A 24835-nucleotide genomic window follows, 5' to 3' on the forward strand; every position below is an offset into this window, starting at 1 on the left:
TGAGGGCCACGCTTCCCTTGCCTGCATCTCGCCCCACAAACACACCTTGCTCCTGGGTGACTGTGGTAGGCTTCTGGCAAGGCGTTGTGGTTAAAATGGAGTTGAACTGAAGGAATAAGGAAGCCTTAATGAGGCTATAGAGCCACTTTAGCCAGGCATGAGCTGAAAAATGAACTCACCAAGCTTTAACTGGGTTGGCTAATTTTAAGCTGGATCAATTCCCTAATGTAGTGTAGGAAGAAGTGGGAGGTAGAAAAGCCCAATGTTAGCTGGGTTGATGCTGGGCTGAAGCATCTCTATAACACAGCTTGAGCACAGGTTGAGGAGAACCCTTGTCCGGGCCCGCTCATGAATTTGTTGTTGGAAGGGGGTGAGAACTAACCAAATAGATGGCAAAAGCTGTTGTGGTGTATGTGCCGCTGATACAGTGGGTATCCTCACCAAGGAAGTTTATGCAAACATTTTTATGTTTATCTTAATTCTCTGGAACACTGCTTTTGATCTGGAACCTGTAATTTATGAAAAGCTTTTATCTTTGGTCTTGTCACAGGCATAAGAATTATGTGTGGGAAGTAATTAGATTAAAAACTTATCTTGAATTTCCTTTCTTTGCCTCTTGCTTTAGTTTGAAAAAGAACTTTGGCTTTTCTCTCAGGATGTTGCCTGTACATGGCCAAATTTCAAGAATAAAAAAAATTAGACGAAACATAAAATCAAAGCTTTCTTTTGTTTGCTTTCAAGAGAAGGAAAGTCAGAATATAATGATGATGCTTAGAAATCAAAACCCCCTCACAACAGCTCCTTGAAATAAACTGGAGTCCAGAACAGAAAAGGGGTTGAAGATACACTGATTGCTTTTCTTTGCTTTTTCAGAAAGGGACTCTTTGCTGGCATGAAGCTGAAGAAGAAGAAAAAAGGCGAGAAAGGATTGACTATTGCAAACAAAGATGCACTGGGTAAGGCCTCATAAATCAACATTGCAACTGGGAAGAGAAGGCAGGGGATTATATTATATCTAATTTCACGTGAACTCATTTGAATTGTGTCTTAGGACTTAGTATTACTAAAAAGGGCAGTAAACTCTTTGACACTCCCAAGTAAACAGAGAGCTAATTCTTTTTGCATTACCTGTTTCCTTAAGTACAGTTTCAGATTCTGTGAGTTCAGACTGCTGTGTCTGGGAAAGTAAACCAGAAATGTCAGTCTGACTCTTACCATAGAGAGATGACATGTTTTTGAAAGGGTTTTTTTTCTGCTTTAGAGATAGATGATCCATTACAGGTGTATAATTCCTCCAAAAGATCTGCTTCTTCTAGAAAACATAAGAACACAACCCGACTATGCTCTGACGGCTGGATGGTCTCAATAAAGCTGGGACCTTTATTTAGTAGCAATTCTCCTCTTAAATGTAGGGCAGATATTTTATTCTTAACTTTAATAATTATATTTTAACTTATGTGGGTACATCCATAGGACATTCAGAGTCTCCTATTTATTTCCCTAACAGACCATTAGTTTTCAAGCTAAGGACACGTTCACTGCATATCCTACCACTGTTGTTCTTCTCCTATCACCACAGTTCTGCCATTCACCAAAACATGTAGTTCAGCCCCAACAAAAACTTTACCTTTTGTAGTTTTATTTTGCAGTCTCATGCCTCAGATTTGATGGGTTTTAAAAGCATGGACTACTATGTGTTTAGTACAGCCCTTGAATTACAGTGCTGTAATAAACCAGTCATGTGTGTCTTGACTTCTTGGGCTTAAACAAGAATACATATTTGTGCCATGACCGTTATTTAGCAAAAGGGCACTACTTTTAAAATGATTCTTCTCTGGTCCTTACAGCAAGGGATTTGGGCTTTTGGAGCTGAGAAAACTGAAGACCATTGAACTTCTTACTAATTACAGACATGCTGGAGTTTATTTATCTTCTGCTCCATGAAATATACCATTCCCTACAAGATAGACTGTACTGTAGTTTGCTTCATGTTTTCCATGTAAGCATTCAGATCTCTCTTAATTTCAATCATTGATTGAAATACTTTTGAATCATTGGATAAATTGGAGTTTTTCTGCTGCACCTTCATCTATTTTATTAACGTCTTTGCTGCTGATGTTTGAAGTAGCAAAAATGCAGCAATCACCAGTTGTCTCTTGTCTTGACTGGGATTTGGGCTTAGGAGATCTACTGGGGAGGTGTGTAGTAGGGGAATGTTGTCACTTACTGAACCATTTGTATTTTCTGTCACTGGATTCATACAGGGGAATAATTCCTGCTGGTTGGCTATACACAAACATACACATGATTATTGAAGGGAAAAAAGGATAGAGATTCAGATAGTAAAATGTCAGGGAAATGGAGATGTAAAGGGAAAGAAGCATTGCAAAGAGTTTACATCTCAACAGAAACAACATGGAACTCACACACTGGTGCCTGTCCCCCAGCTGGTGAGAAGTTTCATCTGATTTATCCTCACAGCAAAGAAAACAGACTACTACAAGCCCATAATCAAACAGCATGCTCTAGAGTAAATAGAGTATGGAGGCTAGTCATGGGAACTTGGTGCTACAAGTTCAAAACTATAGACAGTTCAAGACTATAGACCTTTGCCTCAAGGGCTGAAAATCACGTGATGCCTACAGGGGTACAGAAACACTATGTTTACACATAGAATACCAAAACACTTTTCACATAGAACACCAGTACCATAGAATACTTGCAGAAAATGCACTTGTATGTGTTTCATTTCATTTGATGCAAGGTCATCCATAGGGTATTTTTGGGCAAGGTATCTTTACTGTTTCAGGTACAACTTGGCAGCTTCTAGACCAGAAATAACACCTGCTCAATACAAACCACTGTTGTATCTCTATTTGTGATACCCAAATAATTAATATTCAGTTCATGCTGATGAATTCACTGCTGTGATTCAAGTTAGCTTTCTGCTAGTAGAAATCAGAGGTGGTTTTGATTTCTTGATTGCTTTTTTCATCAGGTGATCATGGTGAAAGTGCAAATCTTCAACATGGCACTCTCAGAAGACAAGAAGAGGGAGAGGAAGATTTAATGAACAGTGATGCACTGTCTGATGTTTTTGGATCGTTAAGTGCAGAGATGAAAAGGTGATCCCTTGTGTACCTCACCTAACATCCCCCTAAACACCGTTTCCATCCTTCTCAGGAATGGCATTGTCCTAGGATAATGTATCTGCTGACAGAAAATCCATTTGCTGACAGCACTGATCCCTTCACTCTTGCTCTCTCACATGACAGAGTGGGATGTACTTGTCAGCAAAATAGAATCAGTTCAAGACAAATTGTCACCAGATGCTATCTAGTGCAGGGAGAGGTTGAAATGGATGCTGAGAGTGCCTCAACTGTGCTAATGAACTCTGCTAATGAAAATGAGCCAAAGGGGACAGCAATCTCTATAGCCAAGAATTTGTGTAGTTGTTGTTTTCATACAGGGAAGGAATGGAGTCAAGTTTAATAGGTGAAATCTTTCCCATACATGGTAGGTAGCTGCACTGGTCTGTGGATGTAAAACGTTTTCCTATTACCAAGTGTATGAGAAAGACAGAGATGGTCTCTGCTGATGAAACCAAGCATAACATTTCCCAACAAAGCTACCTGCCATAAACAATGCCTGCTTAATGACGAGAAGTCTTTCCAACACATGTCCAAGTACCAGCTCTTGCCTAGAATTGCCTAATGACCTGTTTTGTCACTTAAACAGGGCAAAGCTGGTGGCCAGAATTCATGAAGAGGAGATGAAATCCCAGAACTACCAGGTGAGCAGGATGATGGCCCTTATGTGCTTGTGACATCCCAGGCAGGCTGGACCTGAGCCCCAGAGTGTGCGAGGTGTCCTTGTGCCCTACAGATTGCCATCACCATCATCGAGGCCAGGCAGCTAGTGGGTGAGAACATTGACCCTGTGGTGATCATCGAGATAGGTGATGAGAAGAAGCAGACGACAGTAAAGGAAGGCACGAATGCCCCTTTCTACAATGAGGTAGGTGCTTTCTTTTGGAGAAGGCACTGTCTTCAATGGCTCTGGGTGGTCTCAACCACTTTGTGGTTCAAAATGGGATGAACTAACTTTGTGACACCTTCATGTCTGAGCAGGGACATCTGTCCAGGAGCTGTTTGAATTTTAAGCTTGGCCAAGAACCAGTAGTAGTTCCCTTGGGTTTAGCTTTATTTGCCCTTTCTCTTCTCAAGCCCTGTCCATCCCATTCCCAGCACCCCCACACTGCATCCTGCCCTACTGCCACTGCCTCTGCATCTTTTCAGTTGATCCATTTGGGAGCTTTGTCTAAACTTCCCTTTTTTACCACACCACTACCCCTCCCACCCCACCCTTTCTACTTGCATTTCACTACTTCAGTCTTGCCTTGACATGTGTTGGTCCCAGCTGGTTATAAATGAGACCAATACAATTGCCCAAACCAACCTTTGTGTTTTCTTCTGCCTCCTGTGGCTTTTGACATTACTTTCTGATGCGGGATGAGGGCCACAGGTGTTTGTGAAGGGCAGTGTTGTGCAGCCATGCAAGGAGGAGAGTAGAAAACAGATCTGGGCCACAGCAGACATTATTCAGGGAGCAAGGAAAGGGTTTTGTTGTGTCCACCACCACCTTCCCAGTAGCCCCAATGTCTTACTAGGGCTCTGTGGAGTAACCCTAAAAAGCTAAACCATGCTGCTGACTGCACTGGCAGCCAGCACAAGGACAATTCTGATCTGCTGTCCTCTTTTCCCACAGTACTTTGTGTTTGATTTCATTGGACCGCAGGTGTTTCTGTTCGACAAAATAATCAACATCTCTGTAAGTACCTCCCAAAGCTTAGCAGAGTAAGTAGAGGTAATTGTTGTTCCTGTGAGAAAAAGGAGGAAAGGCAGCTGGCAATGATTTGTAGGAACATTACCCTAAAGGAATACTAAGTGTACATTTTCAGGGGCACTCATTGCTGGGTTGGCAATCTGAAATAGAATGTGAAAATTCAGCTTAGTTAACTCTTGTCAGCATTGTCTTCATCCCCTCATTTTCAAGCTGCCACTTATTTCAAATGATTAAGCTGAAACTTGTGGCTTGTCTCCGTTCCTCAGATAACATCTGTTTCTAACTAAACTGTCCAGGTGCCTTATCCTCAGCAGTGGCTCTAGGGCTGTCTGGCAATGTCAGTGACATGCTAGTAGCATGCAGCATGGGCTCCAAGTGTTCAGTGCTGTATCCCACTGCTCACTGTAAGTAAAGTCCTGGTGAAGCTACATGACATCTCAGAACAGCCCAGATGCGAGACACACATGTTATTGGACTTGAGGCATTAGATAATGATTTATAGTTTGGAAGGCAAAGTCTATGGAGCCATACTAATTATCTTACCTGAGGCTCATGGCCACATTTAGCAGAGCTGCTAAAGGAATTAACGAAGGTGTCATGAGACCCTGGACAGTGACATATTTTTATTACTTGGAAATATCACAAGCTGTGCCTTTCATGAGCCATTTTTCTTTTCTTTGCATTTCTACTGCCAGAAGTCCCACCACTTGGCCAGAGAAATGAGCAGTCAGGTTTTGCCCCAGGAAAGGTTCTTTTTCCCTGAAGTGCTTTGTCCACTTCAAAAGAGTACACCACGAAAGGGTCTGTGCTGGTTGTGCTTGACAGAGACGGGCAGTGGTCAGGAGCTATAGCAAAGCTCTGTGCAAAACCTGTTAGAGGTGTTCACTGTGTACCTGCTTTGCTGAGCCACTAATAAAGTGACTTTCCCCAGCTACAGAAGTAAAAATTGGTCATTTACACATGGCCAGCTGGACAGCGTGAAATTCATACCTGCATAAGGTGTCTGCAGATCTGACCTTCGGTTATCCCCGAGGACAGAGTTTACTATAGGCTAAATATGGCCCACCTTTTACATGGGAGTGGGTATCATCTCACTGTTATGACTTATATCACAGAGTATGGCCCCTGTATGTGTTTCTGTCATGGTTAGTATCAGCACAGTACCTAGGCAAAATTCTACTGCTCAAACTCTTTTGACAAGGATTCCAAATATGCAGTGGTGGAGGGAGGAATGCCAGTTTTCTGAGTGTGACGGGGGTGTGGGGAAATGTGTCACAATTACCTGCTGTAAATCTGCATAGTTTCATCAGGTTCAGCAAACTTATTTGAGTTATAGCTGGTGAAGGTGCAACACTAAGAAATTAAAAGTCATCTAGCTAAAAATGACTTTAAAAACCCCAACAAACCATAACAAAGTAACCCAGCGCCGTGCTTATGTATGCTACTGAAAACAGAAATTCATTACCTTGAAACATCATTTTGGAGAATGCAATATATCAGGGGAATAGAAACAAATAGAGGAAATAGTGTGTTTGGAGTGAAGGAAACCCTGAGGGGTGGAAAGTTTCCCAGCACTCGCTCAGATGAATCTCACCTGAACAGAAACAAAGATTGGCAGTCTCCATTACCAGCAATTGTTCATGAACTGAATTTGCTTAATCTGTGAAAATGAACTCATCTGCATATGGAAGCTCAAGGAAAACAAAAAAGATTAGTGCCATTGTCCATCAGTTCAGCAGTTACTCGAGCTGCATCTGAACCCTGCACATGAGGGCAAAATGAGATTTTTGATTTCTCAGCACCTGCTAATTAATAGATGTTTTTTCTTCATTTATATCTTCCACTTCATTCCAGCAATCTTGTAGTAATGCCATATTAAAACTGAGATGCCTCTTTCATGCTAAACCTGTGTCTCCAGTACTGAAATACTCCCCAGTTTCACACTATGCATGCTTGTCCTCATTAAGAAAATCTGAAGAAAATCCTTCTGTCATCTACAGAATCAATCAAGTGTGAAAAGATGCAAATCTTTAATTAGATACGATGTAGATGTGATGCTCCCTCTCAAAGAAGACAAGAAGTGTTTTCTCTAAGCTTCAAGCTCACCTGCTTTGTTAAATTAGAAAAAATATGATTAAAAAAAATTACTAGAAAAGATGAAGAGCATTTAATAGAAGCAATGAGTTATTTCCTCTGTGGTTAAAAGCAATGTGTACTACAGGCAATGGACACCCTCATTGCTTCAGTGGGAACAGGTAGCTTTTACCCAAGGACACCATGCTAGTCCAGCCTCATAGGAGTGAGGGTCTGGTGCTGTGATGGGACCTGGCATCATTAGGGATTGAGGAAAAGCAGCACCAGTGCATGAAGCATTGGCTTCATACTGGCTCCTCTCCCACATGAATGTTGCTTAATTTTTAAGCTTTAATAGTAAAGTAAATAAAACTGCTCCTTTGCCCACTCTTGATTTTTCAGCCCTAGAAACTCTTTCCATGTTGTGAATTATCAAGGACAACTGAGTGTGTTCCCTAAATCACAGGGATACAGTGGCTCCAGGCTCTTAATGGGGAATCACATTATGTTGCAATGAGAAACCTGAATTTTCTGGTAGAGCTTGATGAAGGTGTCAGTGATCTTTACTTTGGAATGTTAAGTCTTCTGGGCTTGAAAAATGCACACAGTAAAGTCACATGAAAGATCCAGTGCAAAATCACAGAAGTCTTGTATGCCTATAGAGGATGTGCAGGTCCAAAGCCAGGGTATGATGTCTTCCAGATTCCTAAAATGTCTTCAGAGCCTTGGTTGTTCAGCTCCAGCATTTAGCTTGACCTTGTGTGGACATGAATCCCATAGGCTTAGTTTCTTTTTGCAGTTTAGCCAAGGCGTTCAAGACAATTCAGTCTGCTTTCAGGAGCTTTTCCACAACCAAGAAACAGGTTTCAACCTTTTAAGCTGTTCTGAAACCAGGTCAGATGCATTTACAGATTTATTGAGAAACACAGTTTCAGAGCCAATCTTCCCTTACAAGAGGTTGCTAGACTCTGCCTTGTCTGTAAAGTGAAGCACATGCATGTATTTGAAAACCAGGTACAGAAGTAATTAGGTCCAGGAATCATGACATAGGAAAATGATTAATTAAATTTGAATTAAATTAAATTAAATTTAATTCACTACTTGGCAGGAAGGATAAGGAGACAGACTCGCTGGGGCCTGATTGCTCTCTCATTTACATGTATATGACTTCTCTGATTTCATTAATATTGTGGGGGATAAATCAGAATTAAGTCTTTTATGTGCACACTGAAATTGCAAAGAAGCACTCCATTCTTTCTCCTCTGGGTGTACTCTGTGTTCTTATGGCAATTCAGCTATTGCACAGAAAGTGATATGATTTCTGCAGCCTAGTGTGAAACCATTTATGCCCCACATGCTTCTATTAATTATGATTTATTTATAACTGCCAGGATAAGTAATATAACTGCATCTGCCCTGAAGACAGATCTATCTGATTCCTGCTTTATATAATCCTGGGACCTGGAATGAACCTGTGTGATTCCACCTGGATGCAACTATGTTGGTTTCTAAATTAGCATAATCTTGGGTAAAGTACAGATTCAAACACTTGCTGTACCTGCTGTGGCTATGTACACCCAGTTTCGAATGGTGCTGGATGTCGCTGTTTATTACCTCTGAACCAAATGGGATCTTTGGATTGCTTTTTGTTACACTGACTGGGAAGAAAGAAGGTGACATTCTTTAACCAGCCTTTTTTCTAACAGGTTATGCACAATAAACTGATTGGGAGCATGCTGATAGGCTCCTTCAAAGTAGATCTGGGGACAGTGTATAGTCAGCCAGGTAAGTGGTGCATTTTTTGCCCTTTTTGTCTGTTAAATGAGAGATGAGGCAGGGAAGGCGAGGAGCAGGAGGTGTGCTGCTTTTCCACTTAGATGTTTGTGTTTAATGCCAAGGAATAAAACTAACAAGGTTTTTGGAAGGGTTGTTTTCCTATTTGGGTACCAGAGTAACAGCCATATTTTTGGCAAAAAGTTCAACACTGAAAACACCTTGACAAGTGGGAAGCACTTACTAAGGACGGCTTTTCTTTAGGGGATCAGAGTGGACAGCTGAATATTCTACAAAACTTAATTACATTAATTCATTACAGAGCATCCAAAGCTCTACTGCATGTGTTGGAGTGGAAGAGATGAAGGGAATGAGAGCTGGATGGAGGTGGAAGGAAAGGTTAGGAGAGCATGAGATGAGAAAAGAGTCCATGAGAGAGAGAAGGAGATGACAAAAAGCTCATGGTCCTTCCTCAGAGCCGTTCAGTGCCTGAAATTTGAAGCTAAAAAAAGATCACCTGGCCTGGTTTGGGCCTTTTGTTACAACCATCCAAAGCCCATTCAACTTTCTGTCTTCCATAATTGCTTAGGGGGACCTAGTCTCTTCTGAGTCCTTGGGAATGAACATGTTTAGACCACTTACTACAGATGTCATCCAGTTATACAAAAGGGGAGGGTCGTTCAGGCCACCCTCTTTTCAGGGCTCCTGCAAGAGTCAGTAGAGAGAAATGGCCTGACTAAAGTGAGCAGTCTACGTCCGTACTCAGACCACATTTGTTTCTGAATTCTGTCCTGTATTTCCTGCTCACATTATTACAGGAGGGTGGTGTCTGAGTGTTGACCTTAAGCTCATATCCCTGGTACACTCTAGTCTCTCCCTCCCACCCCTTTACATGCCCAAGGTGATGGCCAAGGATTTAATTAAGGTTTTAGGACCTTGCTTAAGGGGTGTTGATGAAGCAGGGATGCAGCAAGAGCTGTTGTGGGTCAATTTTCTTGTGTGTTTTCCTACTGGAAAGACGGAGCTGAAGCTGCTTCTGGCTGCTGCTTCTTCCTCTGGTGGCTGTCCATCCTCCTTCCTCCCCTTCTCAGCTGGCTGGTAGTGTTATGACTGGCCACAGGTCCCAGCAAGGGTTTTCCTGACCGAGAGTTCTGAGATCTTCAGTCAGTTCTCATCAAAAAGTTGGCCTTTACTCAGAAAGCCTTACTTCAGCTGCTGAAACCTCACCCAACCTTCCACTAGTCTTAAGTCACTGATCTCAGTAACTACTGATGAAAGTGAGCTTGTTCCTGATGAGCTCTAGATTAATTCTTTGTTTACTTTTTTGGTCACACAACAGTTTGAACCTTCAAGATGTGCCTGGTAACAAGTGTGCTTCAGCATGATCCTTCTGAAAGCACAGATGTTTTGTTTGCAGTGCCCTTTCTGGGAGCAGAGAAGTATTTGCAATTTTTGCATCCTCTATTTTAATGTTTTTCCATCTTACAGGTCATCAGTTTTGTGACAAATGGGCACTTCTCACAGACCCTGCTGACATTAGGACAGGAGCCAAGGGGTACCTGAAGTGTGACATCAGTGTGACTGGGAAAGGTGATGCAATACAAGCTATGCAGAAAACTGCTGATACTGAGGAGCAGATTGAAAAGTATGGCAGTATTTTCTTTGTTACTGCTTCCTTCTTTACTAAGTGCTCATTGCAGGGGGGTTGGACTAGATGACCTTTAAAAGTCTCTTCCAACCCAAACTATTCTGATTCTGTCAGAGTCCTCTGCCCTCTTTTCAGTCCTTTCCTCGCTAACTCAGGGTTAATAGCAGGATATCATTGTATACCTGGCTGTTCTGATGTGTTCAAGTAGAGTTCTTACAATGCTCTCAACTGAATTGAAGGGCATGTTAGGGTCACTTCTCTACAGGTGATAGGGTTGACCATGCTCTGTGGCTAAGTGCCAGATTTTCCCTGACAGAAGGTTCATCAATCTGAAACCAGTCAAATATTTCTGAAATATTTCTGAAGAGCAGTGAAATATGAAGAAAAAATATGAGAAAAAGCTGTTCCTTCTCCTCTATCAGATGTGTGTGCATGGATATTTTCCATATCCTTAGATAAACCAGAGTGCATTAGCATTCTCCTTGTAAAATACAGAAGTTTAATGTTGTAAAGTATGCTGCCAGCGTACTTTAAAGTTTACAGGAGCAATGTTTCTGGTCATTACTGACATACTGGACCATGTCCATGGGGACTCACCAAGAGGATGGAGGGCCGGAGCATGTGGTCTACAAGGAAAGGTGTGAGTGGGGTCCTGGTGGTGGTTTCTCGAGCCTTAAGAAAAGGAGGTTCAGGGATATTCTATATGAAGAGGGCAGAGCCAGACTCTATTCAGAGGAATGCAGTAGAAAGGTGAGAGGCGTTGGATGCAAGTTAGAACAAGGGAATTTCAGAACAGAAATTTGTTTATTTTTTTTTTACCATGAAGGTGGTCAAATGTAACAGGGGCCCAAAGAGGATGGGGAATCTCCATCCTTGGAGATACTCAGAATTTACTGGACAAGGTCCAGAGGAACCTGGTCTAGCTGGGCCTGGTTCTATATCACATATTCAAGTTTGCTGAGTGATGCTTTATCGTTTTCTCATGGTAACCAGAAAATGTTTAGTTTAGATGCAGGATGAAATTCATACACATTTTTGTATCTTCTCATGATGCAAACTAACTTGAGATGACAATTTTGTTGGAAAAAATATTACTTCATTGTCTTAGTTTTCAATGTTAAGAAAATGGCTTCTTTATTCTTTCAGGAACCTCTTGATCCCCAAAGGTTTTCCATCTGAAAGACCATGGGCCAGATTTTATGTGAGAATCTACAAAGCAGAAGGACTTCCGAAGATGAACTCCAGCATCATGGCCAATGTCACCAAAGCATTCATAGGAGACAGTAAGGACCTTGTGGATCCCTATGTGGTGGTCATGTTTGCAGGTCAAATGGTAATTGGGATCTTCTTGATTACAAATGTAGGCTTTCTTTCCATTAGCTACAGCAGGTGATTATACTGATGTCCTTTAACTTGTAGTTTCTTTAGTTAAGTAATACACACATATCTGACATCAGAAAGAAAATTTTCAGTTCTTAAATTATGCAGGAACAAAGTGATGAAAACACTTAATGTTCATCTAATATCAGCCTCACAGCAGTAGGTTAGAGTAAGACAGCAGGAGGGGAAAGAGAATTCTGTAGATGTGTTACTTAAACATCAGTTTACACGATAATGGATTACCTAGTGTGCTATTAGGTAAGTGGTATGTTCTGGTCTCCCTAGAGAGAAAAAAGGAAGCAGTAAAAGGAATCAGCAGAGACAATTCGGTCTGGATTTTAGGGCAGTGAGTTATTCTGCTGTAATTCAAGACCCTTGCAGCTTTTCTGTGGGTAGCAGAAGAGGAAGCATTTGATTAGACTCTGTCTCAGTGTTGTCTGGCTTCGTTGCTCTCAGAACTCCTTCAACATCAAGCATGGTGCTACAGAGAGCTGCTGAGAGGGGCCTTCTGACTTTGGTGGAAGAGGAGTGCAGAAGAGGTCCAGAGGCCCGGTTCCTCTGGGGTACATCTATGAAACACTTACCAGGGAGCTTGTGTAAATTCTTGGTGTAAATAAGGAAAGAATCAAACTGGAAATTATTTTAAGCCAGTGGTGTTTTCTGTGTGCAAGGAAGTCTCAGGAAGAACTCCACTTAGACGTTTACAGGTGTTTCAGGCATGAGAATGAGGCCCTTGGTGCTGAAAAAGTGTTTTGTTGTAAATCCAAATTGCAAAATATTACATCTCAAACTAGTATAGATTAAAATACTCAAACACATGCAGCTACCTCAGGTTTAACAGAGGGCTGAAGAATACACAAAAATAGGTCACTGATGTGAGTTTGCACCCTGGTGTGTAAAATACGGGTTTAGAGGTATCTTTGGTGGGTATCCTGGCTCAGTTTTCACCACCAAATGAGAAGGTAGAAGACTGTGATATGGTTCTGCCATCTCCTTCAGGCTACAAGAAATGACTCTGGTCTCTACCTCCCTAGCACACAGGCATATGCCAGAATGCGAGCCACAGTAATCATATTTTATACTAGATAAATCACCTCATTTAAGGTATTTCCATTGGTACATGCAGCCTGGCAGCTGTAATGAATTTAATCTTTTATGAGACAAACTGTGCTGCATTACCATTACCCAGGTATTTCAAAAGCCATTTGAAGATGTGCAGTTTGCAGCAGAAATGCCAAAGTCTGGCTTCACAGATATGCTTTGTGCACAAGGGCCCTATTCCAGGCTCTGCTGTGTGCAAGTGAGACTTATTTAGCCATAATGTGGTCTTTTATTAACCATGGAGGGGAAAGTAAACAAGCTAATAGAAAAGCTGAATTACTTTCAAGGTAAGGTATTTGTGCTTTAAAAATGACTGCAGAGATATTGCTGAGTGCAGTATGTGCTATACTCATTGCCATTCTCCAGAGTGTGACCCCTCTGGGGTTAAATTTGCTGGATTTTCATTTCAGGGTCGGACAACAGTGCAGAAGAACTGTGCAGATCCGGTATGGCATGAACAGATTATCTTTAAGGAAATGTTTCCACCACTCTGCCGAAGAGTCAAAATCTAGGTCTGGGATGAAGGCAGCATGAATGATGTGGCCTTAGCCACCCACTTCATTGACTTGAAGAAAATATCAAATGAACAAGATGGTGACAAAGGTAAAGGGAAAATGTTCCAGAATATACCCTGAGGAAAAACCTACATGTCTAGGATCTGGGCATGGGCTAATCCCAAGCCCAGAGCCCAAGCAAACATCCATAGTTTTTGTTGATTCTGAGGCACTTTCTCTTGCTTAATTTGAAGTTATGTTACGTTGTGCTCAGTGCAGGGTGTTCTGCCACTGACTTCCTTGTTATATGGCTGCTACATAATTTGGTACTTTCTTTGTGACTGTGGCAATAGTCTAGTCTATTAGGGATGACTGATGTATGTTCGTAGTCTAGTCTATTAGGGATGACTGATGTATGTTCGTAGTTCATGCGAGTTTCTGTCAGTCAATGAAAGCACAAGGTACAAATCCTGGGTTGAGCAGGCCTGTGGTTTTGGTCTACCCAGTAAGAGCAAAGTGTTTAGGTAAGGCTCAGCTGGGTGTTATCACAGCCCAAGGAGGTACCATGGACTAGTGCATTTTTCCTCACCTATATGAGGTAAAACTCAGTACCTGGGCTCTTTCCACTGATGTCTGAGTCTACATGTATAGCCTTATTTATGTTGTGTGGTCTACGTGTGGAACATGGTCAGTTATCACAGCTCAGCAAACTCCTTAAATTTGGCAATTTAAATGTGTATCTGAGTCCTTAATCAGAAAATAAAAGATAAATCATATAAATTGAGTAGTGACATGGACTTGGGAACAGTTTGGAGAGGGTGAGGAAGTCTCTGTTCCTCTTCCATCATGTCCCAGCCTTCATTTTATGGGAGCAAGCTCTTTTTTCAAGAGGTGCAAATGCCCCAGCACTTATGGTATGAACACCTTCTAAGAAAGAGCTACATACCAGCAGAGTCCCTGGCTGGGACAGGCTCCTTGGGCCTAAGAATTGCCCTCCAAAACTCCTCTATATGAGGCGATCCCCACCTGCATAGAAACGGGTCTAGGTTTGGCTTTTGATGTGCAAGAGGCAAGATTTCTTGGAGCAGACAATAAGGAGTGTGTGTAACACCTCAAAGAAATGCCATAAAAGGTGCTTTGTCTCCAGGGTTTTTGCCTACCTTTGGGCCTGCCTGGATCAATCTCTATGGCTCACCCAGGAACCACAGCCTCATGGATGACCACCAAGAGCTTAACGAAGGTTTTGGAGAAGGGGTCGCCTTCAGGGGACGTCTCTTCATTGAGATTGCTGTGGAGATACTTTCAGGAGCAGCCCGTGAGTCGAAGTTTTCAAGCATTATCAAGGATATCAAGTTGCCATCTAAAGATAAAGACTTCAAAGCACCCAAAGGAAAGGACAAAACTGAGAAAGCAGGAGAAGATCACAAGTCAGCTTCTCCTTCAGATAAGATGAACTCAACTGAAGTGGAAGTTGAGCCATTTGATGTGCCTTCAGAGGTCAGTATGATATAAGAGGTTGATTGACGTGTGTCTCTAGACCTCCAAGGGAGGCACTGATATGTGTATTTGGATTCAGGTCGTGTAGTCCTGCTTTTATGTTCTCCCTGCAGCTTCTCCATGCCTCCATAGTCTCGGGACCTTCCCACAATAAAGCAGCACAAATGGAGCATAAAAAGGTCTCAAATAGGACTGTTGTGGTTCAAGCCCAGCCAGCAACTTGGAACCACGCAGCCGCTTGCTCACTCCCCCACCTCCTTCCTTCCTCCCCCCACTCCTGGAGGGATGGGGAGGAAAATCAGAGGAATGTAAGTCCCACAGGTTGAGATGACAGCACTCCCATAACTAAGGTATAATACAAACCACTGCTGCTACCAATAATAATGATAAGAGGAATAACAAGGGGAGAGGACACAACCGCTCACCACCCGCCGACCGATACCCAGCCCGACCCGAGCAGCGATCTGGGTCTTCCGGGTAACTCCCCCCAGTTTCTATACTGGGCATGATGTGCTGTGGTATGGAATAGCCCTTTGGCCAGTTTGGGTCAGGTGTCCTGTCTCGGCTTCCTCCCGGCTTCCCCTCCTCCCTGGCAGAGCATGAGACCGAGAAAGTCCTTGGTCAGAGTAAACATCACTGAGCAACAACTAAAACCATCGGTGTTATCAGCGTTGTTCCCAGGCTGAAAGTCAAAAACACAGCACTGCACCAGCTGCTAAGGAGGAGAAAAAATGACTGCTGTAGCTGAACCCAGGACAGGCTTCCATAAAACTTGTTCTCCTGTCCTCTTGTCCCATCTGCATTATCTGCACCCGTGTGTTCCCACTAGAAACTCATATGGTAGATCTACTAAATGACAGAGGGCCAATGGGGACAGATGGCAATTGTGAAGTCTGATTTCCTACATTCAAGAAAATCAGTAGTTTTCAACTGGAGTCAGTAGGGAATCACCCACACAGCCTAGCCTGTTTTACTCTTCTCCTTTGACCCTGCATTGTCAATATAGCACCCTCTTTAGGAGAAGGGCTGCAAATCATGTGCTCAGTCTCCACTGGTGTTTACTGGTGTTACTTCCCTAACTTCACCTATTGCACTGGGTTACATCATGGGAAGATCTGTGTTACGATGCTTTGAGAAGGTTGTGAGGTTGAGGCAGGGCATGTGGGCTCAGGTCCTGAGCCAGTCCTTGAGCTTTGATTCTCTGCTCCCTCACATCACTTTCTGGAGCAACCGCACATTGGTGCATATGCAAGCTCAATTTTTTTACCCAATAAACAGGAAGAAAAATATTCTCAAAACCAATTTCCTTCCCACTTCAGTATGTCATTGATCAGAATTTTGACTTTCGTAGTGGGAGTCCCACCTCAGTGCTTAAGGCACTTATATCCTTTATTAGATCTGATTCTTGGTCTTTTGACTCTAACTGTGCAAGTAAATAGGAGAGGAGTAATTATTCTTTGGTCTTGAGGCCTAGCCTTGACACTGTTCTTCCTTGACCTGTGCCCTGGCATTGCTGGAACAGGACAAGGAGTGTGTTAGCATAGAAATAACATGGGTAATTGCAAGCAAGTTATGTGAACCTGTGCCCTGCTCTTGCTTTATATACTCACACAGCTGTCCCTCAGCTTTTCTCTGAAAAGTGTGGTAGAGGTGACGTGAGAAGAAATGTATTTCTGTATAGATTTTCCTTTATATGGAAGAAATCCATCATTTTGAGTGGCTCAAACGCTATGGTCTTAGATGCTAGCTAAATACTCTAGGTAGAGGAACAAATCCTGCTGTAACACCAATAAATATTAATAGTAGTAAAAAGAATTGATTTCTGGCTACTGACCTCAGTTTCAAATACAGGATGAATAAAAGGCAACAACAAAATACAGTGATGCTTGATATGCTTTTGTTTTTAACATTCAACAATATTGCATGCTACAGTAGACACAGAACTTGTATTACAAGTACTGAAAGGAAAAGCGAGAACTGAAGGCATTACAAATACGGTGAAAAATGTCTCATAGAGCCTCTGAGACAACAGAGGCAAATTACCCAGCCCCACAGCACAACTTTATTGACCTATTCTGGCAGCAAGAAGATATTAAACATTTGTTATTTGCTTTCTTTATAATGGGAGATAGATAGGTGTGTTGTAGTCTCTGAGCCTCAGCTTTGTTAGGCATCCTGTGCTCTCTGTGCTGAAAATTATTAAGGTACAGGGAAGCTAAAGCTACTCTGGTCTTGCAATCTGTGGTGTTAGCTTTGCTATGTGATGCTGCTAATCCGTTCACTGAAGACCTGTGCCCTTTTACAGTGCATAGCAGAGGTTTTTCAAAATTAGGAGATCATGGGCTGTGTCAAAAGCTGCTTCTGCTTTGCAGAAGACAGGGAGACAAATATTAACTCACAGCTGATGTTTTATTCACTGCATTACTCTGTTGCAAAAGTAGCTGGTACTGATCTTGCCTAATGGGCTTCAGAATGCTGGTGTCTGTGCTGTGAAACAAGCAGGGTTTGCATTGGAGAGACTGCGGCAGTCACGGTATAAATGTGGGGAGAACTCAAACCATAAAATGTATCTCCTTTGAGCTTAGACTTGTTTGGAGCTAATAGCTTGTTTTGTTAATGACCCAAGAGCACTAGAGGTGACAGCTGGCCTTCCTTGGGTGAGAGTGTGTGCCAGGAACAGGGAGACGCTTGGTCTCCAATAGGTTTAAACAGAGGTTGAAGCAGACCTTAAAACTCCACAAAACATGTTTTCACTTCTCAGCATTTGCTGCTGTGCTGAGACCCTTTTGTTCCTGTGCTTCCAAATTCTGTCAAAAGCTGAAAACAAGGTTTCTGTGCTGTGATGCCAGGGAAGGCAAAGAGAAGAAGACTGCACCTCACCCCACCTTTGGGCCTGTGGTTTAAAACACAGCAGGATAAAATTAAAAATGAAGGACTGCTTGGTTTCAGTAGGCTTTTGCACAGAGCCACCATCTAAAATGGGGATACCAGAAATCTTTGTGTCTTACTGGTGTCATGGGAGGCTGAGTGTCGAAGTCTTGACTTTGAGCATGGTCAAATTCTTGCTAGTACAAACACATGGGCAGTAGGCTAAAGTCATCCTGGGGAAAACAGAGCTGGGCAAGCACCTCTCTGTCTGGATGCATTACGGTGGCAGCATTTACTATTGCAATGCAAAGAAAGACTACTGCCACACTCACTGAGAAATGATTTCTATCGGGATGGTGGTATTTTGTTGCTGTTGCCCTTAAGTTGCCCTTGAACTGTCATACATATGTAGTTTGGATGATGGGATAAGAGTATGTGGTGAAGATGCTGAAGCCATTTAATAGTGACTACTAGTGAGGCAGAGCATGAAGTGAGGGGTAGTGACTTTCATGTAATCGGTTATGATACAAGTGGACAATATTGCAAAACCAAAGTCACACAGGCTTATCTCTTTTTCTAATCATATCAGTTTCTCAGAGAAGAGATATTACTTCTTCCTGCAAATTGTGCCTCCTTGGAGTGATGTATCTACAACAGTAACACAACTGCTAGAGACTTACAGAGCCTCCTCTGTGCTGTAAAAAAGAGTAGAAGGTGAAATAAATGTCTTTTTTCTGCCTCCATCTTATCCAATAGATCTATGAAGAGAAATCTGAGGAATTTCTTCTCTTTGGGACATTTTTTGAAGCCACAATGATTGATAGGAAGCTTGGGGACAAGCCAATAACCTTTGAGGTTTCTGTTGGTAAGTGTGAGTTCAAAAGCTCTTCTCCAAAGCAGAGAGGGAGTGTCAGGAGCAAGGGAATGCTACGTGTCATTGGCGACTGTGTCTCAGTGTTCAGGAGTCAACTTCAGAGTAGGACTTACATTTGAATAAAACCCTGCTCATCATTTCTCTGGATAGCAGTCAAGCTGGGCATACTGATACCTAGCTGTGTCTGCTCTCAGATGCCCTGTATTAATAAAAATCATCTCTACCACCATATACAGCAACTCACCTGGTATTTAGCCTCCTAATCTCTTGGCAGACCAAGCTCAAATAGCTTCAGGGCAGAGTTCATTCCGTGGTGCCCACTGAATTTACTCACTGGCTGTGAAGGAGCCCCTTTGCAGGGAGGATCCATGTGGACAGTCTTGGCTAAGCCTGTTTAGCTACATGTGGGTCTGTGAGTGTAGCGTGGGGGTCATGTACAGCCAAGCCTCAAAATGCACCCACCAGCTTGTCCTCTAAGATCCTCCTGATAAGTCCTGTTGTCTTTCTGAGTAAAGCAGGTCTGTAGAGTGTGAGGGACCTCCCCATGGTGGAGCTGAATTGTCCCCAGGAGCAGACTAAGGAGAAAATGAAGACATTTTCATGAACATTGAGTGGATAGTTTCAAAGCTATTCAAAGTTTCAACTGTAAGGCTGTGTGTGCAGGGAAAGATGCATGTGACTAACAGGGCAATCAGTGAGTGATACTGATTACTGCTGAAACTCAGGAAGCAGAGCTGAGAATGTCACTAAACTAATTCATATTGTTGTGCAAGAAATTCTACTGATTCTTATTGGAATTAGTACTAAAGATGAATCTGGCCATCAATTCTGGAGCTGAATATTTACCAGCTACCTGTGCAGCTGAAATTTGGACCCAAATTTGGCAAATGGCTATTATTTATGTGAAAGGCTGAACTAAAAGTCCAAATCAAGATGTTGTATGGGGTGATTCAGCACATCCTTCTCCTACAGGGAATGTTTTCTGCCTGTCTCCCATAAAGGCTGTTAATTACCTATCTATCTGATGGATGCACGTTGTTCCTACTGCTGATAATTGCCCTTTAAGGCAAAATCCTATCAGAGAAGATGGTTGTGTCATTAGCAGAGTTGTCTGGCATTAGTCTTGAAGCTGGGGCCTCAAAACATTGTTATTACTAACTCTGCAACTCTATTCTGCAATTTGCTTGTTTGAAAATAAGCTTTAAGACCTCTGAGATCAGAATTTTAAATGATCATCCATACGTTGTAAAGAAGACATACATTTACTGTGCAAATCAAACACATATTGGGGCTCCTGGGTCTAGAAATATCACCAGCAGTATTGGGTTTGCTTCTGAATTTCTTTAGCAAAAGCAGAAGGTCCTGGGGTCTAGCAACCTGGGATAGCATCACTTGGTGATGTGGGGTAGTATACTAGGTGTATATATATCACACAGGGCAAATAAGGAAGCACTGTCCTGGAGTCTGAAAAGTCATTGGGACTGACATACCCTGTCAGGACCTTTATAAACTGTGGTATGGCCAGAACAGCTAATGAACAGGAAGAGATATATCATTTCTACTGCTGTGACTGCTCTTTCTGGGTTTTTTCTAAGCCTCGTTTAGTTTTATCACTTTCAAGCTAGTAATCTCTTCACTTGTAACCCTGTGTTTCTAGGTAACTTTGGGAATATTACTGATGGGGTGTCAGCAGGAGCTGGAGGGAAAAAGAAGACACGTGATGGAGAAGCAGAAGAAAGACTGCTGCATGAGGGGGAGGATGAAATTTCTTATGACCTAGGAGTACCCCTGACATCCACCACACTCCCCGAGAAGCCACTGATCACAACTGGGAACAGGTAGGATCTGTGTTTCAAAACCTCATCATGCAGGACTCTGGTTCCTTTTTTATAATCCTGTGGGAGTCATTAACAAACCCTGGCAGCACTGAACAAGTTGTATGCAAGAGGCTTTAAAATCCTCAATTACGTCTTGAACAACAGTACATTTTCTAGGCTCCAGTGAAGTGAATGAGCTCCAAGCCATTTCACATTCATGTTCTGATTTTGGCCTCATAGGCTCTTGAACTTCTGATGTTTGTAAAAGGGCTGTGTTTACCAGCTATACATTGGAAGGCTTTAGGAAAGCATGACTCCTTCAGTGCTATCCCTGGTTTAGCGTCCTGTGCTGTGATCACAAGTAACATTTACCCTGTGACCAGCTGTGCATTGAAGAGCTGATAAGATTTTAAGCCTTGCTCCTTTTTCACAGAATCACAAACTAGTTTGGGTTGGAAGGGACCATAAAGATCATCCAGTTCCAACCCCCCTACCATAGGCAGGGACACCTTCAACTAGACCAGGTTGCTCAAAACCCCACCCAACCTGGCCTTGAACAGTTCTGGGGATGTGGAATCGTCTGGATTCCCCTGTTGCTTCCCAGCATTAACAGTATTTCAGTGCTTCTCTGCATACCTTTCTGCCTCTCTGCTTGGCTTCTCTCCCACCCTGGGAAGCACTGAAATTAGATCCATTGACTTCAAGCTTTTTTGGGTTTTTTTTTGTTTTGTTTTTTTTTTTCCAGGGATCCCACAGGTAGTGTAAGTGATCCTTGTGTTTGTTCTTCCCAGTATTCACTGGTTTGAATATGTGAACGTGTCCTGTCATGTCTTTGGTTTCTGTCCTATGAGAGAGCCCCAAACAGTTTTACTTTCCCATGACTCCCCCTGAATTCTTCTCTCACCTTTATGATCTGCTCCGTACTCTGTTTTCACAGGAACTACCAGTACCTGCCGTACAACGAGAGGAAGCCCTGTATCCTTGTCAAGAGCTACTGGGGCAATCAGACCTTTCGTCTGTACTCTTCCAACACTCTTGAGAAAATGGCAGATCACTTGGTAAGTGGCAACCATCCTCCCAGGCTCAGCAGAGTATGGCAGTGAGAGGTCAGGTTCCCCAAAACAGGCCTTCAAAATTTTCCCCAACTGCTCTCTTTGCTGTTCATTTTGTGAAAGAGTAGCTTATATCAGCCCCTTCTCTTTTTCTTTCTTTGTTTTCCCCTAAATTGCTTTAATATACTAAAGCTAGTTGAATATTCCTTTCCACAAAGTTTTAATTTCTTTTTGGTTGTCAGGCTGTTTTCTTTTCTCATAAATGTCAGCCAAACAATTAAAATATGAGATATAGAATATATCTGTCTCCTATGGCTCTTCTTTTGATGTCTTCTTACCCAGACCATATGGTTTAACCTATGTTTATGCTGGAGACTTTTTAAAGGACATTTTTTGGTTTTAGTTTCCCTAAAAGCACTGATAGAGACAAAATGGCATATCATCTCATGGGCAGGCACTGTGGTGCTTTAGTCACAGTGTTTTCCCATAATGAAGTTTCTTTCTACCCTTGTTTGATGTTGACTATGAACAGTCTCAACAACGTAGTAGTTTGTTGGGTTTTCTTAAGTTATTTCTAGTGTTGAATATTTTAATTTGGGGCACTCAGATTAAGAGTCCAGTTCATCCCTTCTTTATCCTTATACACCTCATGAGCAATGACACTGAAGTCATGCAAGGTATCATGAGAAGGCTTATAGGCCAAAGCTTCACACTCAGGTAATTGGAAATTTAATATCTAAATGTATATATGGAGAGATATGTTTGTCAGTGTACCTGAACACCCACAGCCCTTGCTGAAAACCCAGCCACTTGTTTTAGCTTGTAAAAACAGACTCCATTTCTCAATGATAGCAGAAGGTGTTGTAGTAGACCTTGCATATGGATTCAGGTGCCTGCTAAAGCTTAAGACATTAACTGCAGCAACTTGCTAAATTCAAGCAGCAGGGCTGGAAACAGAACCAAGGAGAAGTGCAGCTTTTCTTCCTACCTAGTGGAGAATGTTTTACCCTGACTCTTCTTTGCCAAAGAGTAAAGAAAACAAAGCTGCTCCAAGCAGTAGTAGCTTGGGCTAGTAGTTGGAGAGACAGGGGAAAAGTCGAACTAAAATATGCCGCTGGAGTCTTCTGTCTGTGCACTTCAAGCATAGTGATATGTCAAAGGTCTTGTTCTGTTAGGTTACAAAGTTACAGATGCCTTCCTCATTCTTGCTGCTCATACAGGCACTAATGGTGTTATAACACTGGCAGAATGACAAAGTGCCCTCCTTTACGTAACGGCTTTTTCATGTGTTTTTCACAGGAAGAATCATTAGAGCAAGTAAAGGACTTGATCAAAGTTTCAGAGATAGCATCTGAGGAGAAAATGAGGACAACCCTAAATGATTTTATTAGTCAAAGCAGGTAACTACGTTTAGTGGAGGCATACAGGAAATCAACTTTGTATGTTGACTGTAAATTTGAGGCTAGACAAGGAAACTGATGATAGCAAAAAAAGTTACAGTAAACTTATTGATATTGATGAGATATATATATTATTTATTCTTCTATAAAAGCAAAGGCCTCCCCAAACTGTGGTTTCTATTTACACAGCTAAAATAATTTATTGTTATTTTCAATATTTGGTATTGACAGTTGACTACTGCCAAACACTGTCATATTATTTTGGCTTTCTGGACTCTAAGCATAGAATGTATATGGGATAAGTAGAATTTAATAAAGTGTGTGATAGACATGCTGTAAAAAAGGCCAAGGATAAGATAAAAACAAAAGATTCCACGCCCAGAGGCCTGTGTCAGATTACATGGCTCAAAATAGATATAAACCCTAATTTCTAGATAACCTAACCCTGTTTCCGTGAAACATGGTGCAGAGTTTCTGGACCCTTGTTTGAATCTTACAGGTGCTCAATATTTATTTTAGACAATTCCAGCATATGTGTCTTGTGGTTGATGTCCTGGAGCAGACAGAGAACATTTCATTCCAATGTATTTTAGCAGCTCACATTAAAAAAATAACACATCTGAGGCCCTGTTATTCTTGTGTCCTAGGGCCTTCATTGCCATTGCTGAAAAGAGGCCTAAAGGGTTGAACTACACTGCTTTGGACAAAAAGAGACTCATGCTGTTCAGGCAAGAGCTGGTATGTGTATTTTTTCCTTTAAGCATTGACACAATGATGTTAACTGAAACCACACTGGTTGTATATATTTTAATTTCTATTTTATTTCGCCATACTGGAATGCTTTGTAGTTAATATAATATCCAAGAGCATTTTGTTTACTAATGAACCCCATTGTGCTTAATAAAGACTTGTAAAATACCCCAAAATAATTCAGAACCTGATGTTTTAAAATACAAATAAGCCATTATAATAATGAGCTGATTTTTCTTTTCCATGCATCTTACAGTGGGATGATGCTGAGTTCAGTGGAAAACCACCAAATTAACGCTGCTGTTAGGCATTTAACTACTGTGGTGTGCTGAACTTTAAGACTGGTCAAGTCTGACATTTGGTATTCCTGGACCTAGTCACCTCCTTCAGGCAACCAGTGAGAAGAAACCAAACTGGGTGGAGGTTGTCTGAATGTTTATTATCTTTATTTACTGTTTGGAGTACAGAATTTAGCTGTGAGCTCTGCCAGGACCAAGGCCTGATAATTCTAGGTGGTAATCCGTGTCCTCTGGGACTTCCATACAAGCAGTACACATACAAACAACGAGAAAACGGGGGACATTCACATTTTGTGTCATTCAGCTCCAAAGAATTGATCACTTTCTGTTGTGATAAAGAAGATAATTGTTACCTTGAACCAACTGTCTCCATCTTCTCTTTTCACCTGGAATCAGACTGTATTCTCCTTCTGTGTCCAGTTCAAACTACTTTATAGTGCATAAAAGAATATTTATTGTCTTTCCTGACTGCAGGAAGCAATGTCCAGTGATGCCAAGGGAATTGTTCAGCAGCAGAAAAAGAAGATGCGACTGGACAAAATGATGCTTGAAACTCAGAACTTTATAGATAAAATTCGATTCTTGGTGGATGAGGTAATTCACACAGAAATTTAAATTTGGATAAGTTCATCCCATCTGTATACTGGTGGTCTGGGGACAGCCTGCTTTCTGACCTGAATTCATGTCTCCACTTGTATGGACATAATGATTTGGGCTGGTATGAGCTCAGGGGTCTCTATACTATATTTCACTGTGTGGACACTGCTTAGACATGCTATTAAGCCTGAGAATAACAGAAGAATAGATGTACTTGGTCAGGCCTAAATCCAGCCAGAGGGGTCCTGTCCCTCTGAGAACTCTGTATGCTAGCAAACTAAATAGGGCCATGGCTATTCTCTGGGTCAGAAAGCATGTGGTTTGCAGCCTACGTCCTTCCCAAAACAGAGTGACCTTGCTCACCGCT

At 42.0% G+C, this 24835-nt stretch overlaps 1 protein-coding gene across 1 annotated transcript in view; it reads left to right on the forward strand.

Annotated features, from left to right (window-relative positions):
• Positions 1-389: 389 nt before the first annotated feature.
• FER1L6 (fer-1-like family member 6) overlaps positions 390-24835 on the forward strand; it is a 54075-nt gene continuing 29629 nt past the window's right edge. The window contains 17 exon segments of the mRNA XM_010011494.1: positions 390-427; positions 874-956; positions 2999-3125; positions 3739-3793; positions 3886-4017; positions 4768-4830; positions 8625-8703; positions 10180-10336; positions 11486-11672; positions 13231-13423; positions 14462-14811; positions 18436-18544; positions 20211-20391; positions 21308-21428; positions 22722-22822; positions 23470-23560; positions 24346-24465. Of these exon segments, the coding sequence (XP_010009796.1) occupies positions 390-427; positions 874-956; positions 2999-3125; positions 3739-3793; positions 3886-4017; positions 4768-4830; positions 8625-8703; positions 10180-10336; positions 11486-11672; positions 13231-13423; positions 14462-14811; positions 18436-18544; positions 20211-20391; positions 21308-21428; positions 22722-22822; positions 23470-23560; positions 24346-24465 (2187 nt within the window).

Source organism: Nestor notabilis, unplaced genomic scaffold (genome assembly GCF_000696875.1).
Source record: "Nestor notabilis isolate BGI_N333 unplaced genomic scaffold, ASM69687v1 scaffold2073, whole genome shotgun sequence".
NCBI classification, from domain to species: Eukaryota; Metazoa; Chordata; class Aves; order Psittaciformes; family Psittacidae; genus Nestor; species Nestor notabilis.